Source organism: Heptranchias perlo, chromosome 9 (assembly GCF_035084215.1).
Source record: "Heptranchias perlo isolate sHepPer1 chromosome 9, sHepPer1.hap1, whole genome shotgun sequence".
Lineage (NCBI taxonomy): Eukaryota > Metazoa > Chordata > Chondrichthyes > Hexanchiformes > Hexanchidae > Heptranchias > Heptranchias perlo.
In genome coordinates this window covers 15,058,888-15,086,592 of record NC_090333.1, presented here as the reverse complement: position 1 = coordinate 15,086,592, position 27,705 = coordinate 15,058,888, and the positions used below count along the sequence as shown (strand labels likewise).

The window sequence follows — 27,705 nt, the reverse complement described above, 5'->3', positions numbered from 1 at the left end:
CCCCAATCTCTTTTCTGTATTCTCTTTCTGAATGTCATGTTTCTCCTCCTGCTCACCCTAAGTCCCCATTGTTGTGCTGCTGCAGCAATTTGTTTCCTAGCTGAGAACAGCTGCCTCTTTCAGGAAGTAAAACATTAATTTTAGTTATCATGGCACTGGTTCAGAAATGATTGTTGTCCTTTCAGTAAGCAGAATTCTATCTGTGATTTGCAAACTTTTTTTTAGGACAGCTGCTTGGCAAACCCAAGCTATGTTCCTGAGTGAAAAGTGATTACTGTAAATAGATAGCAAGAGTGGCTGTAAAAGATTTGTATGTGTGGGTTTATAGATAAACACCAACCTGAGTTAGATAATTACCAGATAACTTTCGGAGTGAAGTTTTCTAACAACAAGTGGCACACTGTCAGAGTATAAAATAGATAGAACCTATTAAATGCAACCTAAAGTGTGCGATGTGCAAAGTTTGCTATAGAAAAAGTGACTTGAAAGAGTTGAGCAGAGAGGGAGATTTTAAGAACAGAGATGCGACGAATTCCATGCCAAAGCCCTTTTCTCAGTTCCCAGTTTTGGATGAGGCACAATGTGTCAATCCTTAGCAACAAATTCCAGTTTAGCCTCCATTTATTTCAAAAATCACCTCGAACCTTTTCTCTCCCCCTCCCCCAAGCTCTGATTAAGAACATGGCTCAGGAAGCAGTACAGGGCGATATGATCAAAAAGTGAGTGAGACACACCACAAGGCCATTAAACGAATACTGTTGGATTTTAAATGGGGGGGGGGGGGGAGATGCATGAAAAAAAAAGTCGAGTCTCAGTCCAAATGAATGACAGTTCTAGATTCGAGTTCAAATCGCCGACATACAACTATTTGTAGGAAACTGGATATTATGAAAGAACAATAACAATCCCCTCCTCCCCCCCGCGTCCGCATTCAGTTCACTTGCGGGGTTTTTGCTGCGTCCGACTCGCCGTACGGGCTGACGTACCACGTGACCCGCGGGCTTATAAAGGGAGGCCGCAGCCGCGGCGAGTCACTGGCTTCCCACGGGCAAAGATGGCGTCGAGTAGTCGGTAAGCGGCGGTCGCCGACGACGCCTCTCGCCGGGTTTATTTTGATATCTCCTATACGTGCATCACCGTGATGTTGGGTGGGTGGGGGGAGGGGTACTGCTGCCGCTGCCGCCGAGGAGACGGGGCCCCGGAACTTTTAACAGGAGCGGGTCTGGTGGATGGGGGTTTCTTCCGTTGGGCGGCTGGTTGCCGGTGGCGGAGTCTCGCGGTTCCCAGTGCGCGGGCTCGCGCGCGAGCCGTTTGGGGTGGGGGTGAAGCGTCTCGTGGTCCCTAATCCGCGGGGCTCGCGCGAGTGTGAAGGTGTGGTCCCGCGAGCCTAGTCCGCGGGCTCGTGCGAGCCGTTTGGGGGAGTGGGGGGGGGGGGGAGAAGAGTCTCGTGGTGCCTGGTCCGCGGGCTTGAGCGAGCGCGCGATGTGCGCGAGGAGGAGGAGGGGGGGGGGTCTCGTGGTCGCGGGCTCGCGCAAGCGGAGTGTTGGGAGCCCGAGAGTTCGACAGCGCGCGCGGAGGGAGGAGGAGGAGGAGGGGGGGGGGGGGCGCAGCCGTCTAATCCGGATCCCTTTGTCTCCGTTTTAAGCGCCGCTGTGGCTCCGGATCTCATTATTCCGGCTCCCGGAGCCCGCACGGCCCTATTTCCCCCCTTTACCTTGTGTTTGAATTGCCACACGTGTCCTGATTCCCCCAACCCACGGAGGAGACCTCGGCTGTCGGGTTTGTTTATACCGCCCCCCCCCCCCCCGGGGGCTCCTTACGAGACCGTTCATGTCCTTTGACAGGCGGCCCGGTTGGTGCTGCAGCTCTCGTGTGATCCCTTTCGATTTCGTTTCTAACCGCGAACCCCAGTAATCGGGGCGCAGTCGGGAGGTTTTGCAAAACCACCTCGACTGGGATGACTGCAGCCGGTGCAAGCCCAGCTTTGAAAGTTGGCATTGTGAAGCTTTTCTAAATTGTTCCGAACGTTTCCTTCTCGCCGGCTTTATTCGGGTGCTGATTTGTTTCTTTGCAGCATTTATTTGTTTTCAATTCTGTATCTTCAATCCGAGTTGATTCTGGCGGAGGGGATGAGATGAAATATAGCTGACGAGGGTGAAATGAAAGCTGTGGGGAGAGGACTGACTGACTTGTCATTATATTGTGAAGTCATAACTGGTGTCACTTTTAATGCAGTGTTTCAGCTGTAGTTTTGAGTTTGATGTGCACCTGTTCTTTATCCTATGTGTTATGCAGGAAAGCAAGTTATAGATAATATACTGAAGAGAGATGCATGATTTACACCACAAAAGGAGACCTCTTGAGACCATAATATAAACTTCAGATTGACATTAAATCCATATGGGAATAGGGCAGGCAGATCCAGTTGAAAAGCTAGTTTCTATTCCCATGGATTTATTTCATGTATGTAAGCTGAAGTTTAGATTATAGTCTCAAGACTGTACATCCTGTTAAATAATCCAATGAGGGATTGGGGAGGAAGAAGTGGCAAAGGCAGCTTTTTTTTTTAAGTGCAGGTATTATTGGCTGCAACATTTTGGATGATTAAATAAACTGTTGGAGCTTTGTTGCATGATCTAATCATTCATGGATGCAAGAGCTGAATGCTTGAGGGGTAGTGAATGTAGCTGCTTTTGACACAAAGGCATTATTTGCCTGAGTATGGCACCAAAGACCCCTAGCTAAACTAAAGTCAGCAAGTGTTCAAAAGAGAGCTGGAGGAGTTCCTGCAAGTGGAAGATATCTCTATAGAAAGTTGACTGGGATAGTGATTGGTACCGGTCACTGGTTTTCTGGAGCTTTCTTGGTTGTCTGCAGGGTTTGGAGAAGAATGAGGTTTTTTCCTTTTTTTGCCTCAACCAAAAGATTGTGGGGCATTGTTGGGAAGGGGTGGGTGGAATGGGTTTAATGGTGTGTGTAGGCTTGATTGACCAGCTGGTCCTTTCCTGTCCTTTTTCGCACGTTTGTAACTTGGCTTGGGCTGATGTTGCAAATAATATTCGTGCCACAAGTGGCAGACGGTAACAATCTCCAACAGGAAAGCCCAACCACCTCCTTCTGACCTTCAATGGCGCCACCATCACTAAGTCCCCCACCATCAACATCTTGGAAGGCCACTACTGATAAGCTTAACTATAGTAGCCAAATCCACACTGGCGACAAGAGTAGAGCCAGGCTGGGTACTTTGCTAAGAGTGGCTTACCTCCTGACTTCAAAGTCTCTCCACCATCTACAAGGCTCAAGCCGTGTGATGGAATACTCGCCATTTGCCTAGTTGGGTGCAGCCACATCAACACTGTCCAATGCTGCAGTGTGTACAATGTATAGGATGCACTGTAGCAATTCACTAAGCTTACTTGGACAGCAACTCTCAGCCTTGTGACCTCTACTGTTGAGGTTGAGAGCAGCGTAGTTGACAGTAATTGTGACCATGCCAGCATTGTTCGCACCCTGTAATCCAACTAAAAATCAGAATTCCTTAACTTTTGTTAAACTTGGAATGCACTCCCATTCACTTCATATAGACAGCATTTATACATTTGCAATTTTTCAGTAGGATAAATCATTGCTATCATATGCCACTAAGTTATTAAAAATTAGTGTTGTAGAATCCTGTCCATTCGCTTGGAAGAAAACAGGCACCTAGCTAGATCCACTTTCTTGACTTCATTTTGAAAGGAAGACCCACTCCCCCCCCCCCACCTTGCAACTGCCGACTTGTGGTTGGGTACAGCAGCTGTCCTTCATTGTGTTCATTTTTTCATGTTTGAGCTCCAGCAATGTGTTGATGGGTTGTTTGACTGTGGATGATGGTGCTCTTTCCAGCAGGAGTCAGAGTAATGATCAGGAGTAGATGCCGTCCCGTCTCCCCATTCCCCCACCAAATGAATGGCCTGGAGTCTTCTGGTGTGTATAACAGTATTACACTGGGCCTTGCCTTTACCCATTTGGCCAACAGGAGTGAGGACTTGCATTCTAACTTATACGTTCTCCCTCTATCCCATGCTAATACTGCTCTTTAATTGGCCATTGTTAAGTAGTGTGAGGGGGACCTGAAATGTATCCTGATATTTTTCTTGTGCCCCTCCCTGCAGGGAAAGACCTGGTCTCTGCTTGGCACATCCTCATGAGATTAGCAAATTGGATTGTAGAAAATCCCAAGAGTGAATGTGTTGTGCTCCATCATGGTGCAGTGCATTGATACTGTATTGCATAACCTAATTGCCTTGCATGTCTGAAGTTTTTTTTAATTAGGCACACTAGTTTTATTGCATAGCAGGCATAATACATAATTGCAGAAACAAAACAAGGTTGTCATAATGTGCTGGTGTTATGATTTTATCCCTGATGACTCAGTTGAGCCCTACTAATCAAGAATGTCCCAGGTTTGATGTGTGCTGAGTTAGCTGATCTCACTTGGGGCAACCCTAGCCTCAACATATCTCTGTATAGTGCTATCATAATTCTTATTTATTAGAGACAACATTGTGTATATTACCCAGAAGCCTGCAATTGGTAACTTATGTATTATGCTCAGTTACACAGTTTAGTAATTAACTTTTGACATTGTTAATTGTGTGCCCCATTTCTCAAATAACCACAGTTCTCAGTTAGCCACTGTCCCATGTCCAATTGAACACAGCTCAAGTACTCTGGTTTTGGTCACTGGTGTAAATTTTAAAAACTGACATTCTTCCTGCATAGTATTTTTGGGAAAATAACTTCTGCAGCACTGTAAATCTGTAGTTTTTAAACTAAGGTCTGTAGAAACATGTGAAGTTGTTGATTTTGATTGCTAATGATTATGAAGGGTAGAAAACATTTGTGTACTCATTAGCTGAGATCTGTCAGTGTGGGAAATACTGAATGGGGATCCCTGGGCTCATTGTTGGGGTCACTACTGTATCTAATTTTACATAAAAGACTTCGATTCAAGTACCCAATGCTAAATTGTCAAATTTGCCATGATACCAAATGAGGAAAGGCAGTGGTGTCTGAGGAGGCAGCTTAAATTACAGGATGAGTTGGACAAGATATATAAGTGGGAAGAACAATTCAGACAGTGTAAAGTAATCCACATTAGAAGAAAAAACAAGCAATACACATATATTTTGTGAATGTTGTTAAAATAGCTAATGATGTGAGAGAATGACCCAGGAGTCCCGGTAGACTCAGTGCTCAACATGCCCAACCATTGCAGAGCAGTTTAGAATGTTGCATTCTACAGCTCTGGCTATGTAGTTGAAAGTCAGAGTTTTGTGGCCAAAATGTATAGTTCTCTTGTCTGGCCATGTGTTGAACCGTGCATCCAGTTCTGATTGCTGAGAGTCAAAGATGATGTTCAAAGGCAGGAGATGGTGCAGAGAAGTGCCTTGAGACTAATTCCTAGTGTCAGAAGTCTGAATCATGATGAGAAACTAAAGAAACTTGGGCTTTACTGTCAGGAAAGGAGGTATCTGAGGGGTGATCGTAAGAGATATGAGATAATGGAATGGAAAAGAGAATTCTGGAATATTACTTTAAACTGTGTTGGACAAGGGGGACACAGGTTCACACTCGAAGATAAATTTAGGATTGATACCAATAATTTCTTCAGTGATTAGTGGATGGACTAGACGACCAGGAAGAGTAATGGAGGTTTAAAAAAAACCCTGGAATTTTGAGAAATTGAATGTTGAGATGGCATTTTAGTATTTTTCTGGGTGATGAATTAAGATGGGTCTTCCTTTTCAGTAATTTTCTTGATTATAAAACACTGCTACCATTTTAATTAAATACTGCTACTGCTGCAGTAGATAAATAACAAGAAATAATGATCTCTACTAAATGAATATCCGATTATTGTGTTTTAACTTTGATTTCCAGCATGTGTAGATTTTTTACCTCTTTATTAAAGACTCTCACTCATTTTGCTTTTTAATCATGAAATTTACCACTAATGTTTTGCATTTTACTGAAAAACCAGAAGTAAAACCTGTGGGGAAATATTTCATTGGTGTTGTAAGTAAGGGATATTTCTGAAGTTGTGGTTAAGACTGTTGGGTATTATGGGGAGAGCTTTACTCAGCATCAAACCAGGAGCTTGAGTAGACGTAGGTTAAGTTTGTATCTGGTTGTACGTGAAGTGAATGATGCCAGGTGGGTGCAAATAGAAGTATTCTGTTCAATAGTGATCTTTCTTTAAAAACAATCTTATGACCATATTAATGGTGCATTCGTGAAGTGTCATTGAGAATTACAATGCAGTAGTGTTATGAAGGATATTAAATATACAAATGTATTTCTAGGAATGAGAAGTTCTAGATTAATTGATCTAACCTTTTTCATATCCCATCTACACCCACAATGTTATGTTATCATTTTAAGATGTTGTAATTGTGAAGAATGTTAACCTACACAGTCATGATAGGAAATACCAATGTGTCTGACTGCATCACATGTATATTTGATATTAACACCATAATGCGATATGCTGTATATTTACAGTCCAGTTTACATACATTTCTGTTCTCGAGCTGATGGGGCTAATGGCATTGCAAAATGGAAAGTGAATTACTTGTTAAAATGTTATATATTCATCAAAAACAATACCAATTTTAATTGGAGTTTTTAGCTGCATGATTTTAGTGTTCAGAAAATGTAGTCTGATCAGAATGACCTGTTCCTAAACATACTGTATGTAAATGGTAACGTTTAAAATGTGCACACTACCAGTTGCTAGACCTGTTTTAATTACTTTTTTAGTTTGCATCTTCCTGTATATTATGTAGATTGTGCTAAATCTAGTGGCTTTCAACAAGCCATGATTTGGACTTGTATATTTTTCATATGAGTAATACTTAATTTCCACTGATGATCAGACATTAGAATGTCATAATCGCACCATCAAACCAATCAAATGTACCAGATTCAATAATCAGTGACTACTTCTGGAGTAGGTTTCATTTGGGACCTGTTGGACAGTGAGGTAGTGGTTTTGTATTTGACTTCTTGCCAATACTGACTTCTCCAACCCCACTGTAACTCCTGAAAGATGGTGTCAGCTATCGTTATAGAAAATAATTTTACTATGCAGAAATAGAATGTGCTAGTGCACTCATTTACAGGAAAAATTCAGAAATTTGGCTACGAATGGGTAGAAATCTAGTGACATCATGGACTCCCGAGGGTCCTGGGACCACTGTTCAAAATTCTGTGGGGCAGTAGATATTAAAACTCCTTTGCAAATATATTTGGAATTAACCCAAAAAGATTGAAAGCTTTCATGCTATGGGCCATTCCTTAGCCAAGTGACCTCTTCCCAGATCTCCACTGCTTTGTAACCAGCTATCTGTAGTTGCACAAAAGGATCTTGAGAGGGAGCATCTAATATCCATATTTCCTCAGATGATATGCTGAAATGGTAAATAATTTTGTGGGGTTCCTCGTATTCACACCTGCGTCCTTCCCCCTATGGCATATTACACAGTGCCCCGTTGATTGATTAAATCAGCATCTCCTTTCAGCTAGCAAGGCAGCTGCCTTTCTACCAAATACCCACGTGGTGCTTTGATTGGCATTGATGAAATTCTGCTAACTGAGGCGTATGAGATTATGTTGAGCTGTGTTGGGACTTAAATCTATTACCATGTTGACAGTGCACTAGTAGTAAGCTGTTCTAAACCTATGGGTCCATATTAGTTTTGCTTTTAAAAATGGTGATATTTACAGTAAAATGTAGATAAATATTGAAGTTCTGTGTATTATGTCTTTTGATATTTTTGTGTTGATTTTGCTTCCTTTTAGTGGGGATCCGTTACCCAGGGTGCAATGTCCAAACCATCCAGATGCTATATTGGTAGAAGATTACCGTGCTGGTGACATGATCTGCCCTGAATGTGGGCTTGTAGTAGGTAAAAAGTGTTTACATTACTTGCATAGATCTATATATTATAATGTATATAAAATGTGTGTGTATGTACTTATTTCTGTTGTGTTGTCTTATCACTGTGCATTGAGTACTATTTGAGATTGAGGCTGCTTTAACAAAACGAAAATCTGTTCCTCAAAAAGGAAAGTAATTATGCTTTACTGTGTATCGTACTTATTTGCTCATTGTCAATCACCTATAATACTGTGCCATTTATACATGCAGATGTCTGTGTATCTGACCTGCATCACATCTGTTGACCAGCAGCCAAGTGTTTGCCATCTCCTGGCCTGAAGTGTTTGTGGCCTTGGAATTATCGAGACCACTGTTAGCAGTCCAAAGATATATTTTGTTTACCAAATGTTACAAGGCCGCACTATTCCCTTAACACCCCTAATGTTGCAGTATCATAAGTTGCATATAATGCAGTTTCATTTGAGAGATTTGCCTGATCAGCTAAAATTTCTAGGAACTTTTTTGGGAAAATTGATAGATGTTTGCATGTAACATGTTTTTCTTTCAGTGAATAGGTAGATAATCCAGGCATGTTGATGTGAAATTAAACATTGGTGCATGTGTTATCCACAGCTTTCTGTCCATATTTACTGCTTGCCCACCTCTATTGCATGCTGCCTGCTTCTGCTGTCTGTTTCCCAGTCAGATTTTCAGGATGAAGGGTTCATTGCATCTTCTAAAATGTAGCACTGTCACCATGAAGTACTGACAACTGGCAAGACTGTTGTGGTTAGCAAAATTTGTCATTTAAAATCCAGCCATCTGGGATCCCAGCTGCTTTTTTTAAAATGCTAGCAGTAAGGAAACTTGCTATAGGGAAAGTTTGGTTTTGAAAGATTACTTAAGATGGATATGTAAATATTATATCACAACCACTTTCCCTACACCATAAATCCTGTTGCAGTGCAAATGTTGTGCCCTTTAGCAAAAATTTGATAGTTGGCTAATGTTGGCCTGAAATGATCTTGATATGATGCAGAGGGATTACTTATGGAAAGCAAGGGTATTATACTGTTTTTATATTTCCATGGGTGGCACTAAATACTACAGCAATTATGATGTCCAGATCAAATCATTTGATTATCCATGTTTTGAAGTTTTTCAAGCAAGTGTTATTAGGCTGTTAATATACTCCTGTAGATGCCTTGTTATGGTGCGCACAAGCACTTTATTGTGAGAATTTAGACTGGGGGATAAAAAGAAAATTTGTAATAAATTGTTTATCTGTATCATTAATTATTAAATGTTTCAATTTTACTGTTTCAAATTGCAATCTGTTTGTAGTGTTTAGTTTCTTGAAATAAAATGTGTATTGGGGGAATTCATATTAAGTAATGGAAGAAAGAAGTTAAGAAAACCTCAAACACTTGCACTAATTTTTCTGGTGCACATACTTTATTTTGTCCATTTATACATATTAACTTTGACAAAGTTGTGCATGGTTGGCAAATCTGAATACATTGCTGGCACTTGGTCTATTTAAGTAAATGAAGTTTAGATTAGGGTTCCTAATGTACTGTATTTTCTGTGGTTACTGGTGTAATTTGCTTTTTGCTATGTTTGCCTAGATCTTTCAAGGATGTTTGAATCAAAACTTTGCTTTATGTACACTATCTGATGTTCCCTACTGTACTGCTTTTGCAATTTTGTTTATCCTGGAGCTAAAAACATCAATTTGGACACATTCTACTGCACACTGGACTACTTTGGTAGCCTTGATTACCAAACATTATTGTTCCTAAGGTTACTCTTCATCCCGCCTTGAAGATGTTAAAGTTGATCCTTTTTGGGGGGAAAACCCAGAGTGATTACATAAATGCTTCCCTCACTCTGTGGGATGAGACTCTTACATAACTAATTGATAACTAGTTTTCTTAAATAGATTGCACTCTGTCTCGTTCTTACAGTCCCCACTGCATATAGTGGAAATGTTCATCTGAATGCGATTTGCTGGCTATACGCAATGGTTGGTGTCGGTGTCCATCCGTCCCATCCTAATGCAGCCCAACAAGTTGATCGTCTGTCTTTCTTGCTGCAGCCAAGTGCTGGACTGAGTCTCTGGTGATTTAGTCTCCATTTTTCCTGCCATTGCAGGGGAGATAAAGAAAAGGCCTTGAGTTTTCTATTTGGTGATAATCTGCCACAAAAGTCTGTGTAATCAATCAATTTTATAGAAGCATTGATATTCCAGCACAGAAGGAGATTATTTGGTCCATTGTATCTGTGCGCTCACTCCACATCAGCACCACCCACTCTAATCTGATTTTCTGCCTGTGCGTAACACGAATGAGTGGTTTAGACCGGTGTTTCTCCCAGTTCTATAACCACGTCTGCTCTTTAATTGAAATAAAGTTCCACGATGATCAGTGTGAAATAATTCATTGAATTGTCAGTCTTAATGCAGCTGTTTCTGATCAACATAAACAGAGCACTTAAGTCACTAAGTGACCAGCAACTTTGAAATTGATGTTCATGCAACTGGATAATGGTTATCGCTTTTTGGATGATACAAGCGACTGTCTGTTTTCAGTGGTGGGGAGTGTATTTTTAAAGTCTTAATTGTTAAATAGGATCATCTTTAAGTAGATATGCAACATGATATAAGAGCATATTTGTTCACAGGAAAAGTGACGTTTAGAAAATGTTAACTCTGGCAATGAAGAATTGACAGGAGCTGAGCAGGAGTTGGAATGTTTTCCTCATTCTCCTTTGCAACTACTACCGACTATAGTTGGGTTCCTAATCTCAACTGTATCACTGTGGGGAAACCCCAAAGGGAGGTCAAACACTTGTAGATAAAATGGGAGATTGAGTTGTTCCATGCCAACTATTGGTGCAGACGTGAGATCAGATCCTAAGTGCTTTTGGGTATTGATGCCGTTGCCAAGTTCCAAGAATGAATTGCAACTTGGTGACGTTATTAAAACTGAATTGATTTTCCATGGCAAAACTAGTGCAATCCAAAAGAAGGTAAGCATCATAAAATGTCATATAGCATGTCTATAATAAAAATCTTGAGCCTGAGTGCAGTCCCCATTTCCTTTTATGAACTTTTATTTTCAAGTTATAAACTCTCCTCATTTTCATATTTCCATTATAAATTCCTGTGCCCCAATTTATAATGGAAACTACCTTTGTAAATGCCTCACTGCAACTGCACCCTCTGTCCCATGGAAATGCTGCAGCAGTATGAAAATGACTGAATTTGTGCCTTGAAAATGGGAGCTAAATTACATCTGCATGATTTGGCCCAATTATCCTCCTTATCCTGCTTCATCTTAAAAACTGCACTTAATCTTGACTGTTCATGTGGAATGCAATGCATCGACTGGTATGATGTATGAATATAAAATGCAATCAGAGTCTAAGGACCGGTGATAGTTGGTCATTTTAGAGAATATAGTGGAATATCTTGGCCACCCCATTGTTCATAACACTAGAAAATTTAATGATTAGGGCTTTTATTGTATATATTGGCATGGGCTCTATATACTGCTAAGGGAGTAACTTAATTTGGGTAGAATTTATGTCCATATGAATCTTGGACAGATGTTGTTTGATGGCTGACCTAGTGTGATTTGGATGAGATTTTCCTGCTAAGCTTGACTATCTCTTCCTACAGGTGATAGAGTTATAGATGTTGGCTCAGAGTGGCGAACGTTTAGCAATGACAAAGCAACAAAAGACCCATCTCGAGTTGGTGATGCCCAGAATCCACTGCTAAATGGTGGTGATTTGTCAACCATGATTGGAAAGGTAAGAATGTGGCTTGATCAACAGAATAGGCACATAAAACATTTACATAAATTACTTCTCTTCTGCAACTCTTTAATGTTATGAAATAGTTTTCACAACACTTATGTAGAAATTGTTTCCAAAGAAATGCAAGATTCCCCATCTCTATCTTCTATTTCCTCTAGCTTTTCTGAATCCTTGTGATAAAGTTTCACAGGCATTAATCGTCTTCCTCGACTATGAGCTTTAGACACTGGGTGTTGCCAGGTTACTTGACCACTCTTTCCCCCTCCCCACTAATCTAGGGACACCAAAGCCTGTTGTAGTGCTGCTACCATTGCTCTGGCAGTGATCCAGTAACTCAGTACAGATCACATATGGAACCCAGCTCCTTTCTAGTTATTATGCCTGAGCTGAGCCATTGTTGGGGGAGGAGGGGGAAAGAGGAGAGAATTACTGTGGTTGGTAAATCACTGTCATCTTAAAGGTGCTTTCACATTGACACTTGCTTAGCTCAGGTTGCAGGAGAGAGGTGTCTGTACTGGTTCCCATGTTTGCACTGGTAAAGCTGGCTTCCTGATCTCATGGGCAGTTGTAAACCTGCTCCATGGTGTAGCATGTTGGCATTACCCATATGCTAACTATATTCTTAAGTTCCCCAAGCTACTGAATTGCTGATCTTCTCTGAATTGTTGTGAAGTTGGAGGACAATAGTTTCCCTATAGTGGAATTGCTTATTTCCTGGTGACCAGCTCACAGAAATACTGACAGAAGCTTGGGAGCCAGTTCCCTGCAGGTGGTTGACTGATGCCCTCAGAAGTGGCTTAGCATATCACTCTGGTGTAAAACAATCGGCAACTGGGGGTGGGCAATAAATGCGGCCTTGCCAGTATTGCCTACATTCTGTGAACAAGTAAAGGCGGCAAAAGGTATACATGACCCAAAAGGCTGGGGGAAACAAAGGAAGTAGATGGTTAAAGTTGAATTCCCTTTGTTGAATAGATTGAATTGCTGAATTAGCCCTTCCATTGTATAAATAGTATGGCCAAATATGTGTGTTTGATCAAGTTACTGGTTGTAGAACAATTCTGTGGATATATTGGCTGTTTCATAGAGAAAGCGCTTTACCAAGTAAAAGGCTTTTGACAAGGCCTCTATCCAGAATAGGATTTTAAAAAAAACATGTAGCTGTAAAGCTGTCATCGAAGGTTTAGTGACATATTGCATGCCACTGGGTGCCAGAAAATGTCTGGCATTCTATACTGTTGCCACTAACATCATCCCCTCCTCCCTGGCTACTCGTTCAAGCTGAACCAAAAGGTACACAATCTTAGTCGACCCAGAGCTGAATTTCGAACCTTTAGCAAAAGGTTCAAAAGTTACATAACCACAAAAATTCCCTGCATCAACAGTCATCCTCGAATCTCACAGCTCCAGTACAAGTTGCAAAGCATTGGCAAGTACTGCTAGTCAATCTTTCAGATGAGAAGCAGTTCACAGGGTAGACACTTTTTAAAAAAAAAATTGTTCTCGGTAGAGAAATTCAGGCTAATTCCTACCTCTCCAAGTGGGGAGGAGCTATGAAGTCAAATCTGTAACCTAAATATGTCAAGCTCATGTGTAGGTTCAGCTAAAGATTTTGGTGTCTTCTGATATGATTTTCCTTGCCCTTGAAAGTAGCTCAACCCTTGCATACCTTTTCCTGTCTGACGTGTGTGTATTTGTCTCAAGTACCCTTGCTGCTCCTGTCACCTCTGAAAGCCACTTGGGTGTGAATTCAGAACACGGCCGTGTTTCCTCAGGGGCGATCACATAGTGCTTATCGGGATGTCTGAGTCATCGCACTGCGATTTCTCCTGTTTCATTTGTATGGGAATGTTGAACTGCAACATTCCCATACAAATGAAACAGGAGAAATCGCAGTATAGAAGACCATACCAAAGGCAGAAAATCTAATCTTCACTAGGTTGTGTAGTCCTGCTTTGCATCTTTCCCACATTCCCTCTGTACTTTGCTTTGCTCTGGAACTCTGTGTAAATTTGGGGCAGTCTTTTTTCTTCTGAAAAATCTCCATTGCCAGATCAAATTTAACTTGTGTCTGTGGTGGTGGGAGGTGGAAATGATATGTACAGTGATAGGAAAAAGTGAAAGCTAAACAAACTACTGAGGATTGTGCTGATGTCAGAGAGCCCATGGAATGTGGGGGGAGGTAACTTTTTTTATATAGTTTATCTTTACTATTGATGTGTACAGTGAGAATTGCAATTGACTGGTACTGGTTCGCTAGTTTCTAAAAAAAAAATCCAGTTACAAAGTAATTGGTGTGGCTTGAGTTGTGGACATTACTTGCTTTGCATTTCTCCACAGGGTACTGGATCCGCAAGTTTTGATGAGTTTGGGAATGCAAAATACCAAAATCGTCGGACTCTGACTAGCTCTGACCGAGCAATGATGAATGCGTTTAAGGAAATCAGCAATATGTCTGACAGAATAAACCTGCCCAGAAATATAGTTGTAAGTTCATGTAGCCTTTGATTTGTAATGGTATTGCTTCATTAATTTAATGTAATATAATGAACACATGAAATTTTAATATTGCTGCTAATTAAATGGCCTGAACGTCATTAAATCTTGCCTTTTCACTACTAGGATCGAACAAATAATTTATTTAAGCAAGTGTATGAACAAAAAAGCCTAAAGGGAAGGAGTAACGATGCCATTGCTTCTGCCTGTTTGTACATTGCCTGTAGACAAGAAGGTGTACCACGAACATTCAAAGGTAAGAGGATCTGGAATAAATTCCAAATGATAGTTTTTTTTTATTATTCGTTCATGGGCTGAGTGTGTCGCTGGCAAGGCCAGCATTTATTGCCCATCCTGAATTGTCCTTGAGAAGGTGGTGGTGAGCCGCCTTGAACCGCTGCAGTCCGTGTGGTGAAGGTTCTCCCACAGTACTGTTAGGAAGGGAGTTCCAGGATTTTGACCTAGCGACAATGAAGGAACGGCGATATATTTCCAAGTCAGGATGGTGTGAGACTTGGAGGGGAACATGCAGGTGGTGTTCCCATGTGCCTGCTGCTCTTGTCCTTCTAGGTGGTAGAGGTTGTGGGTTTGGGAGGTGCTGTCGAAGAAGCCTTGGCCAGTTGCTGCAGTGCATCCTGTGGATGGTACACACTGCAGCCACGGTGCACCAGTGGTGGAGGGAGTGAATGTTTATGGTGGAGGATGGGGTACCAATCAAGTGAGCTGCTTTGTCCTGGATGGTGTCGAGCTTCGAGTATTGGAGCTGCACTCATCCAGGCAAGTGGAGAGTATTCCATCACACTCCAGACTTGTGCCTTGTAGATGGTGGAAAGGCTTTGGGGAGTCAGGTGAGTCACTTGCTGCAGAATCCCCAGCCTCTGACCTCTTGTTGCCACAGTATTTGTGGTTGGTCCAGTTAAGTTTCTGGTCAATGGTGACCCCCAGGATGTTGATGGGGTTTTGGTGATGGTAATGCTGTTGAATGTCATGGGGAGGTGGTTAGACACTCTTGTTGGAGATAGTCATTGCCTGGCACTTGTCTGGCACGAATGTTATTTGCCACTTATGAGCCCAAGCCTGGATGTTGTCCAGGTCTTGCTGCATGCGGGCACAGACTTCATTATTTAAGGGGTTGCGAATGGAACTGAACACTGTGCAGTCATCAGCGAACATCACCATTTCTGACCTTATGATGGAGGGAAGGTCATTGATCAAGCAGCTGAAGATGGTTGGGCCTAGGACACTGCCCTGAGGAACTCCTGCAGCAATGTCCTGGGGCTGAGATGATTGGCCTTCAACAACCACTACCATCTTCCTTTGTGCTAGGTATGACTCCAGCCATTGGCGAGTTTTCCCCCTGATTCCCATTGACTTCAATTTTACTAGGGCTCCTTGGTGCCACACTCTGTCAAATGCTGCCTTGATGTGAAGGGCAGTCACTCTCACCTCACCTCTGGAATTCAGCTCTTTTGTCCATGTTTGGACCAAGGCTGTAATGAGGTCTGGAGCAGAGTGGTCCTGGCGGAACCCAAACTGAGCATTGGTGAGCAGGTTATTGGTGAGTAAGTGCTGCATGATGGCACTGTCGACTTCACCTTCCATCACCTTTGCTGATGATTGAGAGTAGACTGGGGTAGTAATTGGCCGGATTGGATTTGTTCTGCTTTTTATGGACAGGACATACCTGGGCAATTTTCCACATTGTTTGGTAGATGTCAGTGTAGCTGTACTGGAACAGTTTGGCTAGAGGCGCGGCTAGTTCTGGAGCACAAGTCTTCAGCACTACAGCCGGGATGCTGTCGGGGCCCATAGCCGTTGCTGTATCCAGTACACTCAGCCGATTCACATGGAGTGAATCGAATTGGCTGAAGACTGGCTTCTGTGATGGTGGGGATATTGGGAGGAGGCACTTCTTGCTAAAGATGGTTGCAAACACTTCAGCCTTGTCTTTTGCACTCACGTGCTGGACTCTGCCATCATTGAGGATGGGGATGTTTGCAGAGCCTCCTCCTCCCGTTAGTTGTTTAATTGTCCACCACCATTCACGACTGGATGTGGCAGGACTTCAGAGCTTTGATCTGATCTGTTGGTTGTGGAGTCGCTTAGCTGTGTCCATGGCATGTTGCTTCCACTGTTTGGCATGCATGTAGTCCCAAGCTGTAGCTTCACTACCTCTGGTGTACTGCCACCTCTGGTGGGTCTGTCCTACCGGTGGGACAAGACATACCCAGGGATGGTGGTGGAAGAGTCTGGGACGTTGGCTGAAAGGTATGATTCAGTTTTCAGTTGAGCGTTATCAAATTAATTTTACATTCTAAATAGTTGAACAAATATTTTGTTTCAGTCTTTACGGTAGAGGACACTAAGAATATCCCAACACTGGACAAACAAGGGGCTCTAGAGGGGGAGGAGCTAAATACGATTAAAATTGGTACTCAGTAAATTAATGGGACTCAAGGCGGATAAATCCCCCCTGGACCTGATGGCTTACATCCTAGGGTCTTGAGGGAAGTGGCAGTAGGGATTGTGGATGCTTTGGTAATAATTTTCCAAAATTCTCTGGACTTGGCAAAGGTCCTGGCAGATTGGAAAACTGCTAATGTAACTCCCTTATTTAAATAGGGTAGTAGGCAGAAGGCTGGAAATTGTAGACCAGTTAGCCTAACATCTGTGGTGGGTAAAATTTTGGAGTCTATTAAGGAGACAGTAGCAGAACATTTGGATAAACATAATTTAATAGGACAAAGTCAGCATGGCTTTACGAAAGGGAAGTCATGTCTGACAAATTTGCTTGAGTTCTTTGAGGACATAACGTACAGGGTGGATGAAGGGGAACCAGTGGACGTAGTATATTTAGACTTCCAGAAGGCATTCGACAAGGTGCCAAATAAAAGATTATTGCTCGAGATAAAGAATCACTGGATTGGGGGTAATCATAGAATCATAGAATCATAGAAGTTACAACATGGAAACAGGCCCTTCGGCCCAACATGTCCATGTCGCCCAGTTTATACCACTACGCTAGTCCCAATTGCCTGCACTTGGCCCATATCCCTCGATACCCATCTTCCCCATGTAACTGTCCAAATGCTTTTTAAAAGACAAAATTGTACCCGCCTCTACTACTGCCTCTGGCAGCTCGTTCCAGACACTCACCACCCTTTGAGTGAAAAAATTGCCCCTCTGGATCCTTTTGTATCTCTCCCCTCACCTTAAATCTGTGCCCCCTCGTTATAGACTCCCCTACCTTTGGGAAAAGATTTTGACTATCGACCTTATCTATGCCCCTCATTATTTTATAGACTTCTATAAGATCACCCCTTAACCTCCTACTCTCCAGGGAATAAAGTCCCAGTCTGTCTAACCTCTCCCTGTAAGTCAAACCATCAAGTCCCGGTAGCATCCTAGTAAATCTTTTCTGCACTCTTTCTAGTTTAATAATATCCTTTCTATAATAGGGTGACCAGAACTGTACACAGTACTCCAAGTGTGGCCTCACCAATGCCCTGTACAACTTCAACAAGACATCCCAACTCCTGCATTCAATGTTCTGACCAATGAAACCAAGCATGCTGAATGCCTTCTTCACCACCCTATCCACCTGTGACTCCACTTTCAAGGAGCTATGAATCTGTACTCCTAGATCTCTTTGTTCTATAACTCTCCCCAACGCCCTACCATTAACGGAGTAGGTCCTGGCCCGATTCGATCTACCAAAATGCATCACCTCACATTTATCTAAATTAAACTCCATCTGCCATTCATCGGCCCACTGGCCCAATTTATCAAGATCCCGTTGCAATCCTAGATAACCTTCTTCACTGTCCACAATGCCACCAATCTTGGTGTCATCTGCAAACTTACTAACCATGCCTCCTAAATTCTCATCCAAATCATTAATATAAATAACAAATAACAGCGGACCCAGCACCGATCCCTGAGGCACACCGCTGGACACAGGCATCCAGTTTGAAAAACAACCCTCGACAACCACCCTCTGTCTTCTGTCGTCAAGCCAATTTTGTATCCAATTGGCTACCTCACCTTGGATCCCATGAGATTTAACCTTATGTAACAACCTACCATGCGGTACCTTGTCAAATGCTTTGCTGAAGTCCATGTAGACCACGTCTACTGCACAGCCCTCATCTATCTTCTTGGTTACCCCTTCAAAAAACTCAATCAAATTCGTGAGACATGATTTTCCTCTCACAAAACCATGCTTACTGTTCCTAATTAGTCCCTGCCTCTCCAAATGCCTGTAGATTCTGTCCCTCAGAATACCCTCTAACAACTTACCCACTACAGATGTCAGGCTCACTGGTCTGTAGTTCCCAGGCTTTTCCCTGCCGCCCTTCTTAAACAAAGGCACAACATTTGCTACCCTCCAATCTTCAGGCACCTCACCTGTAGCGGTGGATGATTCAAATATCTCTGCTAGGGGACCCGCAATTTCCTCCCTAACCTCCCATAACGTCCTGGGATACATTTCATCAGGTCCCGGAGATTTATCTACCTTGATGCGCGTTAAGACTTCCAGCACCTCCCTCTCTGTAATATGTACACTCCTCAAGACATCACTATTTATTTCCCCAAGTTCCCTAACATCCATGCCTTTCTCAACCGTAAATACCGATGTGAAATATTCATTCAGGATCTCACCCATCTCTTGTGGTTCCGCACATAGATGACCTTGTTGATCCTTAAGAGGCCCTACTCTCTCCCTAGTTACCCTTTTGCCCTTTATGTATTTGTAGAAGCTCTTTGGATTCACCTTTGCCTGATCTGCCAAAGCAATCTCATATCCCCTTTTTGCCCTCCTGATTTCTCTCTTAACTCTACTCCGGCAATCTCTATACTCTTCAAGGGATCCACTTGATCCCAGCTGCCTATGCATGTCATATGCCTCCTTCTTATTTTTGACTAGTGCCTCAATCTCCCGAGTCATCCAAGGTTCCCTACTTCTACCAGCCTTGCCCTTCACTTTATAAGGAATGTGCTTACCCTGAACCCTGGTTAACACACTTTTGAAAGCCTCCCACTTACCAGACGTCCCTTTGCCTGCCAACAGACTCTCCCAATCAACTTCTGAAAGTTCCTGTCTAATACCATCAAAATTGGCCTTTCCCCAATTTAGAATTTTAACTTTTGGGCCAGACCTATCCTTCTCCATAGCTATCTTAAAACTAATGGAATTATGATCACTGGTCCCAAAGTGATCCCTCACTAACACTTCTGTCACCTGCCCTTCCTTATTTCCCAAGAGGAGGTCAAGTTTTGCCCCCTCTCTAGTCGGGCCATCCACATACTGAATGAGAAATTCCTCCTGAATACACTCAACAAATTTCTCTCCATCCAAGCCCCTAATGCTATGGCTGTCCCAGTCAATGTTGGGAAAGTTAAAGTCCCCTACTATTACCACCCTATTTTTCTTGCAGCTGTCTGTAATCTCCTTACATATTTGCTCCTCAATTTCCCGTTGACTATTTGGGGGTCTGTAGTACAATCCTATCAAAGTGATCTCTCCCTTCTTATTTTTCAGTTCTACCCATATGGACTCAGTGGGCGAACCCTCGGATATATCCCCTCTCACTACTGCCGTGATGTTCTCCCTAATCAAGAACGCAACTCCCCCTCCTCTCTTACCTCCTGCTCTATCTTTCCTATAGCATCTGTACCCTGGAACATTGAGCTGCCAGTCCTGCCCCTCCCTTAGCCATGTTTCAGTAATAGCTATAACATCCCAGTCCCATGTACCCATCCATGCCCTGAGTTCATCTGCCTTGCCCATCAGACTTCTTGCATTGAAATAAATGCAGTTTAATCTAGACTTCCCTTGGTCTTTGCCCTGCTTTCTCAGACCATCTGTCCGGTCATGTTCTGTACACTCTCCCTTACTGCCTTTTGTTTCTGTCACCACTTTATTTCCCACTGACTTCCTGCATCGGTTCCCATCCCCCTGCCACATTAGTTTAAACCCTCCCCAACAGCACTGGCAAACACTCCCCCTAGGACATTGGTTCCAGTCCTGCCCAGATGCAGACCGTCCAATTTGTACTGGTCCCACCTCCCCCAGAACCGGTTCCAATGGCCCAGGAATTTGAATCCCTCCAGCTTGCACCATCTCTCAAGCCACGTATTCATCTTAGCTATCCTGTCATTCCTACTCTGACTAACCCGTGGCACTGGTAGCAATCCTGAGATTACTACCTTTGAGGTCCTACTCTTTAGTTTAACTCCTAACTCCCTAAATTCAGCTTGTAGGACCTCATCCCGTTTTTTACCTATATCGTTGGTGCCTATATGCACCACGACAACTGGCTGTTCACCCTCCCCCTCCAGAATGTCCTGCAGCCGCTCCGAGACATCCTTGACCCTTGCACCAGGGAGGCAACATACCATCCTGGAGTCTCGGTTGCGTCCGCAGAAACGCCTGTCTATTCCCCTTACAATCGAGTCCCCTATCACTATAGCTCTGCCACTCTTTTTCCTGCCCTCCTGTGCAGCAGAGCCAGCCACGGTGCCATGAACCTGGCCACTGCCACCTTCCCCTGGTGAGCCATCTCCGCCAACAGTATCCAAAACGGTATACCTGTTTTGGAGGGAGATGACCGCAGGGGACCCCTGCACTGCCTTCCTACTCTTCCTCTGTCTGTTGGTCACCCATTCACTATCTCCCTCAGTAATTTTTATCTGCGGTGTGACCAACTCACTGAACGTGCTATCCACGACTTTCTCAGCATCGCGGATGCTCCAAAGTGAGTCCATCCGCAGCTCCAGAGCCGTCAAGCGGTCAAACAATAGCTGCAGCTGGACACACTTCCCGCAGGTGAAGGAATCAGGGATACAGGAAGGAGCCCTGAATTCCCACATCCCACAAGAGGAACATGACACGGCGCTGGGATCTCCTGCCATGACTTAACCCTTAAATTAGCTTAAGAACAACTACAATGTCAAGAGAAAAAAAAAGGAAAGAAAAACTACTTACCACTTATTCTGGCATGGGTGGAGGAATGGTTATCTAACAGGAAGCAGAGAGTTGGGATAAATGGTTCATTCTCGGACTGGCAACCAGTAGCCAGTGGTGTTCCGCAGGGGTCGGTGCTGGGTCCCCAACTCTTTACAATCTATATTAATGATTTGGAGGAGGGGACCGGGTGTAATATATCAAAGTTTGCAGATATAAAGATGGGAGGGAAGGTAGAGAGTGAGGAGGACATAAAAAAACCTACAAGGTGATATAGACAGGCTGGGTGAGTGGGTGGAGATTTGGCAGATGCAATACAATATTGGAAAATGTGAGTATGCACTTTGGCAGGAAAAATCAGAGAGCAAGTTATTATCTTAATGGTGAGAAACTGGAAAGTACTGCAGTACAAAGGGATCTGGGGGTCCTAGTGCAAGGAAATCAAAAAGTTAGTATGCAGGTGATCAAGAAGGCCAACTGAATGTTGGCTTTTATTGCTAGGGGGATAGATAATAAAAACGGAGGTATTGGTGAGACCGTAACTGGAATACTGCATACAGTTTTGGTGTCCATACTTAAGAAAAGACATACTTGCTCTCAGAAGTACAAAGAAGGTTCACTCGGTTAATCCCGGGGATGAGGGGGTGGACATATGAGGAGAGGTTGAGTAGATTGGGACTCTACTCATTGGAGTTCAGAAGAATGAGAGGCAATCTTATTGAAACATATAAGATTGTGAAGGGGCTTGATCGGGTGGATGCAGTAAGGATGTTCCCAAGGATGGGTGAAACTAGAACTAGGGGGCATAATCTTAGAATAAGGGGCTGCTCTTTCAAAACTGAGATGAGGAGAAACTTCTTCACTCAGAGGGTAGTAGGTCTGTGGAATTTGCTGCCCCAGGAAGCTGTGGAAGCTACATCATTAGATAAATTTAAAACAGAAATAGACAGTTTTCTAGAAGTAAAGGGAATTAGGGGTTACGGGGAGCGGGCAGGAAATTGGACATGAATTTAGATTTGAGATTAGGCTCAGATCAGCCATGATCTTATTGAATGGCGGAGCAGGCTCGAGGGGCCGATTGGCCTACTCCTGCTCCTATTTCTTATGTTCTTATTAATCGGATTTTTTGGTTGAAGCCAAAGTAATTATTCCTGAGCAAAGAAAGATGGTTGTGATTGGAAGCCGGACATCACTGCAGGAGGTCATCAGCTCAACCATCTTCAGCTGTTTATCAATGGTCTTCCCTCTTGTCATAAGGTCAGAGATGGGGCTGTTGGCTGGTGACTCCAGTGTTCAGCCCCATTCACAACTCCTGCAGTAATAAAGCAGCCCACGTTTGCTTATAGCAGGACTTGGATAACATCTGGACTTGGGCTGCAGGCATTCATGCTGTAAGTGCCAGGTAATGATCATCTTGAAAGAATGCACCGCCGTCTCTTCCTCTCCCCTTCCTCTTTTCTCTTCCCCCCCCCCCCCCCCCTGCCCAAAAAAAAAACACCCATGACCATCAACACTACCACCATTGCTGAGTACTCCACTATCATCCTGGGGTCACCATTGACCAGAAACTGAACTGGCTGAGCCATATCAATACCATGGCTGCAAGAGCAGGGCAGTGGCTGGGTCACCACCTGACCCTTCAAAAGTCTCTCCATCTAAAATGCTCAAGCCAAGACTGTGATGGAATACATACCACTTGTCTGGATTGATGCAGCTCCAAACACTGATCCAGATACTCACTCTATCCAAGATGGAGCAGTTTGCTTGAATAGTGCCTGTCACTCGACTTTGCTTTTCACCATTGGCACATTGTGGCTGCAATATGTACAATCTACAGGATGCACTGCCGCCAAGGTTACTTTGACAGCACTTCTTCCTTTCTGACCTCTGCAAGAAAGACAAGAGCAGCAACATTGTAGTAACCCACCATCTTCCAAGAACCCCCCCCTCCACCAACCAAGTCACGCACCGTCCTGACTTCGACATATATCGTTGTTCCTTCATTGGTGCGGTCATAATCCTGGAATTCATTACCGAATGCCATCATACCAAGGACTGCAGTGGTTCAAGAAGGCCCAGCTACCAACTTAGGAAAACTAGGGAGGGGCAATAAATGCGATTCCCCTGCTCTTTGAATAATGCTACGGGATATTTTACATCCACCTGAGAGGGCAGATTGGGTTTCAGTTCAACATCGCATCTGAAAAACAGCACCTCCAACAGTAGCTCAGAGGCGAGAGTGTTGGCATTGAGCCAAGACTGAAACTGGTGTAACAAATCTTTCTTGAAGGTTACCTAAATTGCAGTGTTAATTTGGCCATCTTTTTCTCCAGCCTATCCCTATAACCATTTTAGGTTTGGAATGAGAAGAGGCCCATCAAGCCTGTGTTCTCAGCAGACTGGCAGTTTACATCACCTGACTGGTTCAAGAAGCAGGATACACTGCTCTGAGCACAGCTGGTCACCTCTCCTGGCAAATTTTGATGTTCATTGATTAGTCATGCAAGGCTGCACAGTAAGAATGAACCAGTCGATTTTTAAAAAATATATTATTGACCTACCGTTTCCATTTTCTACACCTGGCCAACCTCTGGAGGGGACATGGGTGGTGGTATGAGTTAACACTGTTCTTTCACCTCTAGGACCTGGATTTAAATCCAGAAAGATGGGATAGGAGTCTGTTCTCTGTCAGGGCCCTAAAGTGAAATCATTTTGAGCCACCTCAACCCAGTGCTCAGTAGGTATGTGTCTACAGAACAAAATATTCCTTCATTTAGCACTTACTGGCAGTTTTGCTATGGTGTTAAAAGTGGAAATTGACTATTTGGCATTGGGGCTAAGATGGTATTTGGGTAGTGTATAGAGAGCTTTACTCTACACTTAAGTCCATATTGTACTTGTACTGACATCAAGAAATCACAAGTTGTGTTAAATGGAAGTGTTCCATTCCATAACACAACACACATCCTCACCTTGAGAATAAAAGTTCACCCTGAGAATAAAAGTTCACCCCAACAAAATTAGAACAAGGCTGAGGGTTCTTGATACTTTTTTCAGGATTTTTAAGCTGGTTAGGGGGTGATATAACCATATAGTCACTCAAATGTGGCCATACCTTTTTAGAATACTGACTCTTGATATGGATGTTACAGATAAGGATGGAAACTAGTTAGATCTTTGACATGGCTAGTTAACTGCATTGCGTTTGCCAGTGACTATTCTACACATGCCAGTGTAAGCTAGACAGTTTTTGCGGGAGGTGGAGGAGATGAGATCTGATCTATGTAGGGTCTAATACCTGTCCACAACCACAGGTACAAATAATAAAACCCACAGAACAATTCAACAGAGTTGTTGGTCTGACTCTGGCAGGCTGCCACTTCAATGAGAAGGGATCCCCATCCTTCCCAGTCCTGGTAGCTGATCCTGATGGAAAAATTCTATGTTTAGTGTCAACTGGGTAATTGCTGGCAACCTAACAAGTGGGTTTTTGTTCTGGTTTTGATTTTCAGTGGTTTCAATGAATTGGGGCAATTATGACAGTGTATCATTTTAGCACAATAAAATATATGGCACAGTAGCACAGTTTAAGTGGTATTTAAGTGGTATTTACCAAAATATGTACATAAAGGCCTTGAGGGTAGTCTGTATCAAATACTGAGCAAAGCTGTCCACACTAAAATATCATGCTTTGGTTGTTGCTGGTGGTTAAAGACTGGATGGGGAATCTTCCAAGTGTTTGGAAATTGTTGCTGGGTGTTTTCAGTTACTTTAAATCACCTGAACTTTCATCTTTGAGAATCATTTAACACCTCTGCCCAAATCTGACATTGTTAACAGCATCTTTGCTTTCTGTTCGTCCATACTTGTTTCACTCAAAATATTTTTCCTTCCTCATGATTAGAAATTTGTGCCGTGTCCAGGATTTCAAAGAAGGAAATAGGCCGTTGCTTCAAGTTAATTCTAAAAGCTCTGGAAACCAGTGTGGATCTGATCACTACAGGAGATTTTATGTCCAGGTTCTGTTCAAACTTAGGATTGCCTAAACAAGTACAAATGGCTGCAACTCACATCGCAAGGAAAGCTGTGGAACTGGATTTGGTGCCTGGCAGGAGCCCCATTTCTGTGGCTGCAGCGGCTATTTATATGGCATCGCAAGCTTCAGCAGACAAAAGGACACAGAAAGGTATTTAGTCTACTAAACTGATATAAAGAATAATTGAGTTGAACCTAATTTGAAATGCATAACTACAGAAGTTTTTCTTTAATGACCCTTGAGGTGGGAAATGCAGGTGCATTAAAGATCAAGCCAGTTCTGTCTCCCCAATAAAATTTATGCTGGAGTAATTGGCCAAAGGTACTTTGATAACGCAGATGCTGTGTACAAGCATGATAAATGAGGTGGTCCATGAGTACTGTTCTTAGAAACATAATCTCTTTGGAGAAATAGTGAATATTTGCATAATGAAGTGTTTCTTGATGAGAATCTCGCACTCCATCAAAGGTCATGATCTATCCGTGCTGTCGCAAGAGGATGACTATGGGAATAGAAAGGTTCTGATTCTTTTTCTCTGTTCCCAAGTTAAATGTAGTGATCATTGATGCAGTTTTTTTCCTGTTTGGAATCACTTGAACTTATCCCCCAAGTACATCTTGGACAAGCTTCTGAAGGTGTTTCGATGCGATCTTTTGTAAGAGTTCTTGGAAACTGATAGTGTTTGCAAGTCTGGGCACGGGGCTCCTCATCTCTTTTTTTTTCTTTGGCAGTTGGTGTGTGTGTGTGTGTGTTCACTGAGCTTTGAGTGAATTCAGAATCTAATGGGTGCTTTTTTTCCCCCCCCCCAACCCCTGCAGAGATTGGAGACATTGCTGGTGTAGCTGACGTCACAATCAGGCAGTCCTACAGACTCATCTACCCACGAGCTGCTGATCTCTTTCCTGTTGACTTCAAATTTGATACTCCGGTTGACAAACTGCCCCAGTTGTAAACTGAATCAGCCTCCTCACAATGTACGCAATAGTTTTTTTTTTAATTTAAAAAAAACATTCCCCTACATAGAATGTTTGAAATAAGTTAATTTGGACTCCTGATTTTTGAAACCCACTCAAGTGAAGAACCCAGCGAGAACCAATGAGGCAATGTAGCAGCAGAAGGCTATGCTGTGTCCAAATACAGCACATACATTCCGAAGCTGAATTTCAAGACCGTTTGTACTTGCCAGATAATTTGTATATTTGCAAGTGAGGAATTTATACTTAACCAGATAATTAATTTGTATATAATGTGCAAAATGGGGATATTGTGTTGTGGAAGGCTGCTGATTGGCTCATATTTACGTTTTTTTTCTGCTGAATTGCTAACTTGTAATTTGACATGCCTGTATTAAGGTTAGCAAGATGCTTGGTGTCTTCATAAATAAATGACCATTTTTCCTTTGTTTCTGTATCAACATTGACTTCTTGAACTTCAAAATTGGTATTTATTACTAAGAAATGGTTGAGCTTTGAAACCCGCTAGTAGTTTTGAATATAGTTTGAGGTCTTTGGGATAACTTGTAGGTTCTTTAGTGTAACAGATATATTTAACTGCATTTTTGTTTTGTTGGAGATTTTATTTGTGCAAGGAAAATTGCATTAAAATGTGCAGTATTTGTTTCCATAAGGCTAAAAATTGCTTATTTTAAAGAGAAAATTATTGTATAATGGTTTCACTGAGAAGTGCAGTATTTGAACTGAAAGTACATCAGACATCGAGGGGATGAATTTCTAAAGTAGCAGCTCCATTTTACATCAGTGTTCTATATTTGAAAACCATACATGTTGCTCAGTTCCTTTTTAAGTGGCATGCAGGAGATCCTTTAATAACAAAAGGAGTAGTTAATGAAATCTGTAGACTTTTTGTGATTGTACAGATAGAAATTAATTAAAAAAAACAAATCTAACTTTGTTTCATAAAACTACACCTGCCAAGAGTGCTGTTTTTTCTTTCAATTTTTTTCTATGAAACTTGTGCTATTAGTGTAAGAGGGATCTCAAAACTGCAGAATAGAATAATTAATCCATTGCCAGCTGCAGCACTGCCAGGTACAGAATGCAACTGATGTGCTCATGATCTCACCTCTCCTTTCCTTAGCAATGTGTCAGTGAAGATGGGGAAAGGATTCTGATTAAAGAACAGGATGCACAAAGGTATATAGTAGCTTAAATCAGGGGGAACAGGGCTGGCTCACCACTGAGGGTGAATGCATCGTTAACTTTTATAGAATCCTGAGAAGCAAAAGTCTGGTATGGTGAATATAATGGTATCCAAACATGCTCATTGCACCAAGCTCTATCTCTACACCACCTCATGAGTGCCTGTTAGGCAGCTTGTACCACATCCAGTCTTGCAACACAATTTCCTCCAGCTAAACATCAGAGACTCGAGCCATCCTCGGCCGGACTCCATCTCTGTTCTCACATCCTCCCTCAGCCTAACTGCTACTGAAATCCATGT

General features: G+C 42.7%; 1 protein-coding gene across 1 annotated transcript; it reads left to right on the top strand.

The window, feature by feature from the left end:
• Positions 1-981: 981 nt before the first annotated feature.
• gtf2b (general transcription factor IIB) lies at positions 982-27,169 on the top strand. Its single transcript, XM_067989888.1, has 7 exons — positions 982-1,071; positions 7,846-7,952; positions 11,607-11,740; positions 14,087-14,233; positions 14,369-14,498; positions 25,114-25,395; positions 26,064-27,169. The coding sequence occupies exons 1-7, from the start codon at positions 1,055-1,057 to the stop codon at positions 26,195-26,197; spliced, it is 951 nt and encodes a 316-aa protein (XP_067845989.1). The 5' UTR covers positions 982-1,054; the 3' UTR covers positions 26,198-27,169.
• Positions 27,170-27,705: the final 536 nt, after the last annotated feature.

Coding starts and splice junctions, on each gene's coding strand:
- gtf2b (XM_067989888.1), top strand. Junction 11,741..14,086: donor TGTCAACCATGATTGGAAAG/GTAAGAATGTGG, acceptor ATTTCTCCACAG/GGTACTGGATCCGCAAGTTT. Junction 14,499..25,113: donor TGTACCACGAACATTCAAAG/GTAAGAGGATCT, acceptor CCTCATGATTAG/AAATTTGTGCCGTGTCCAGG.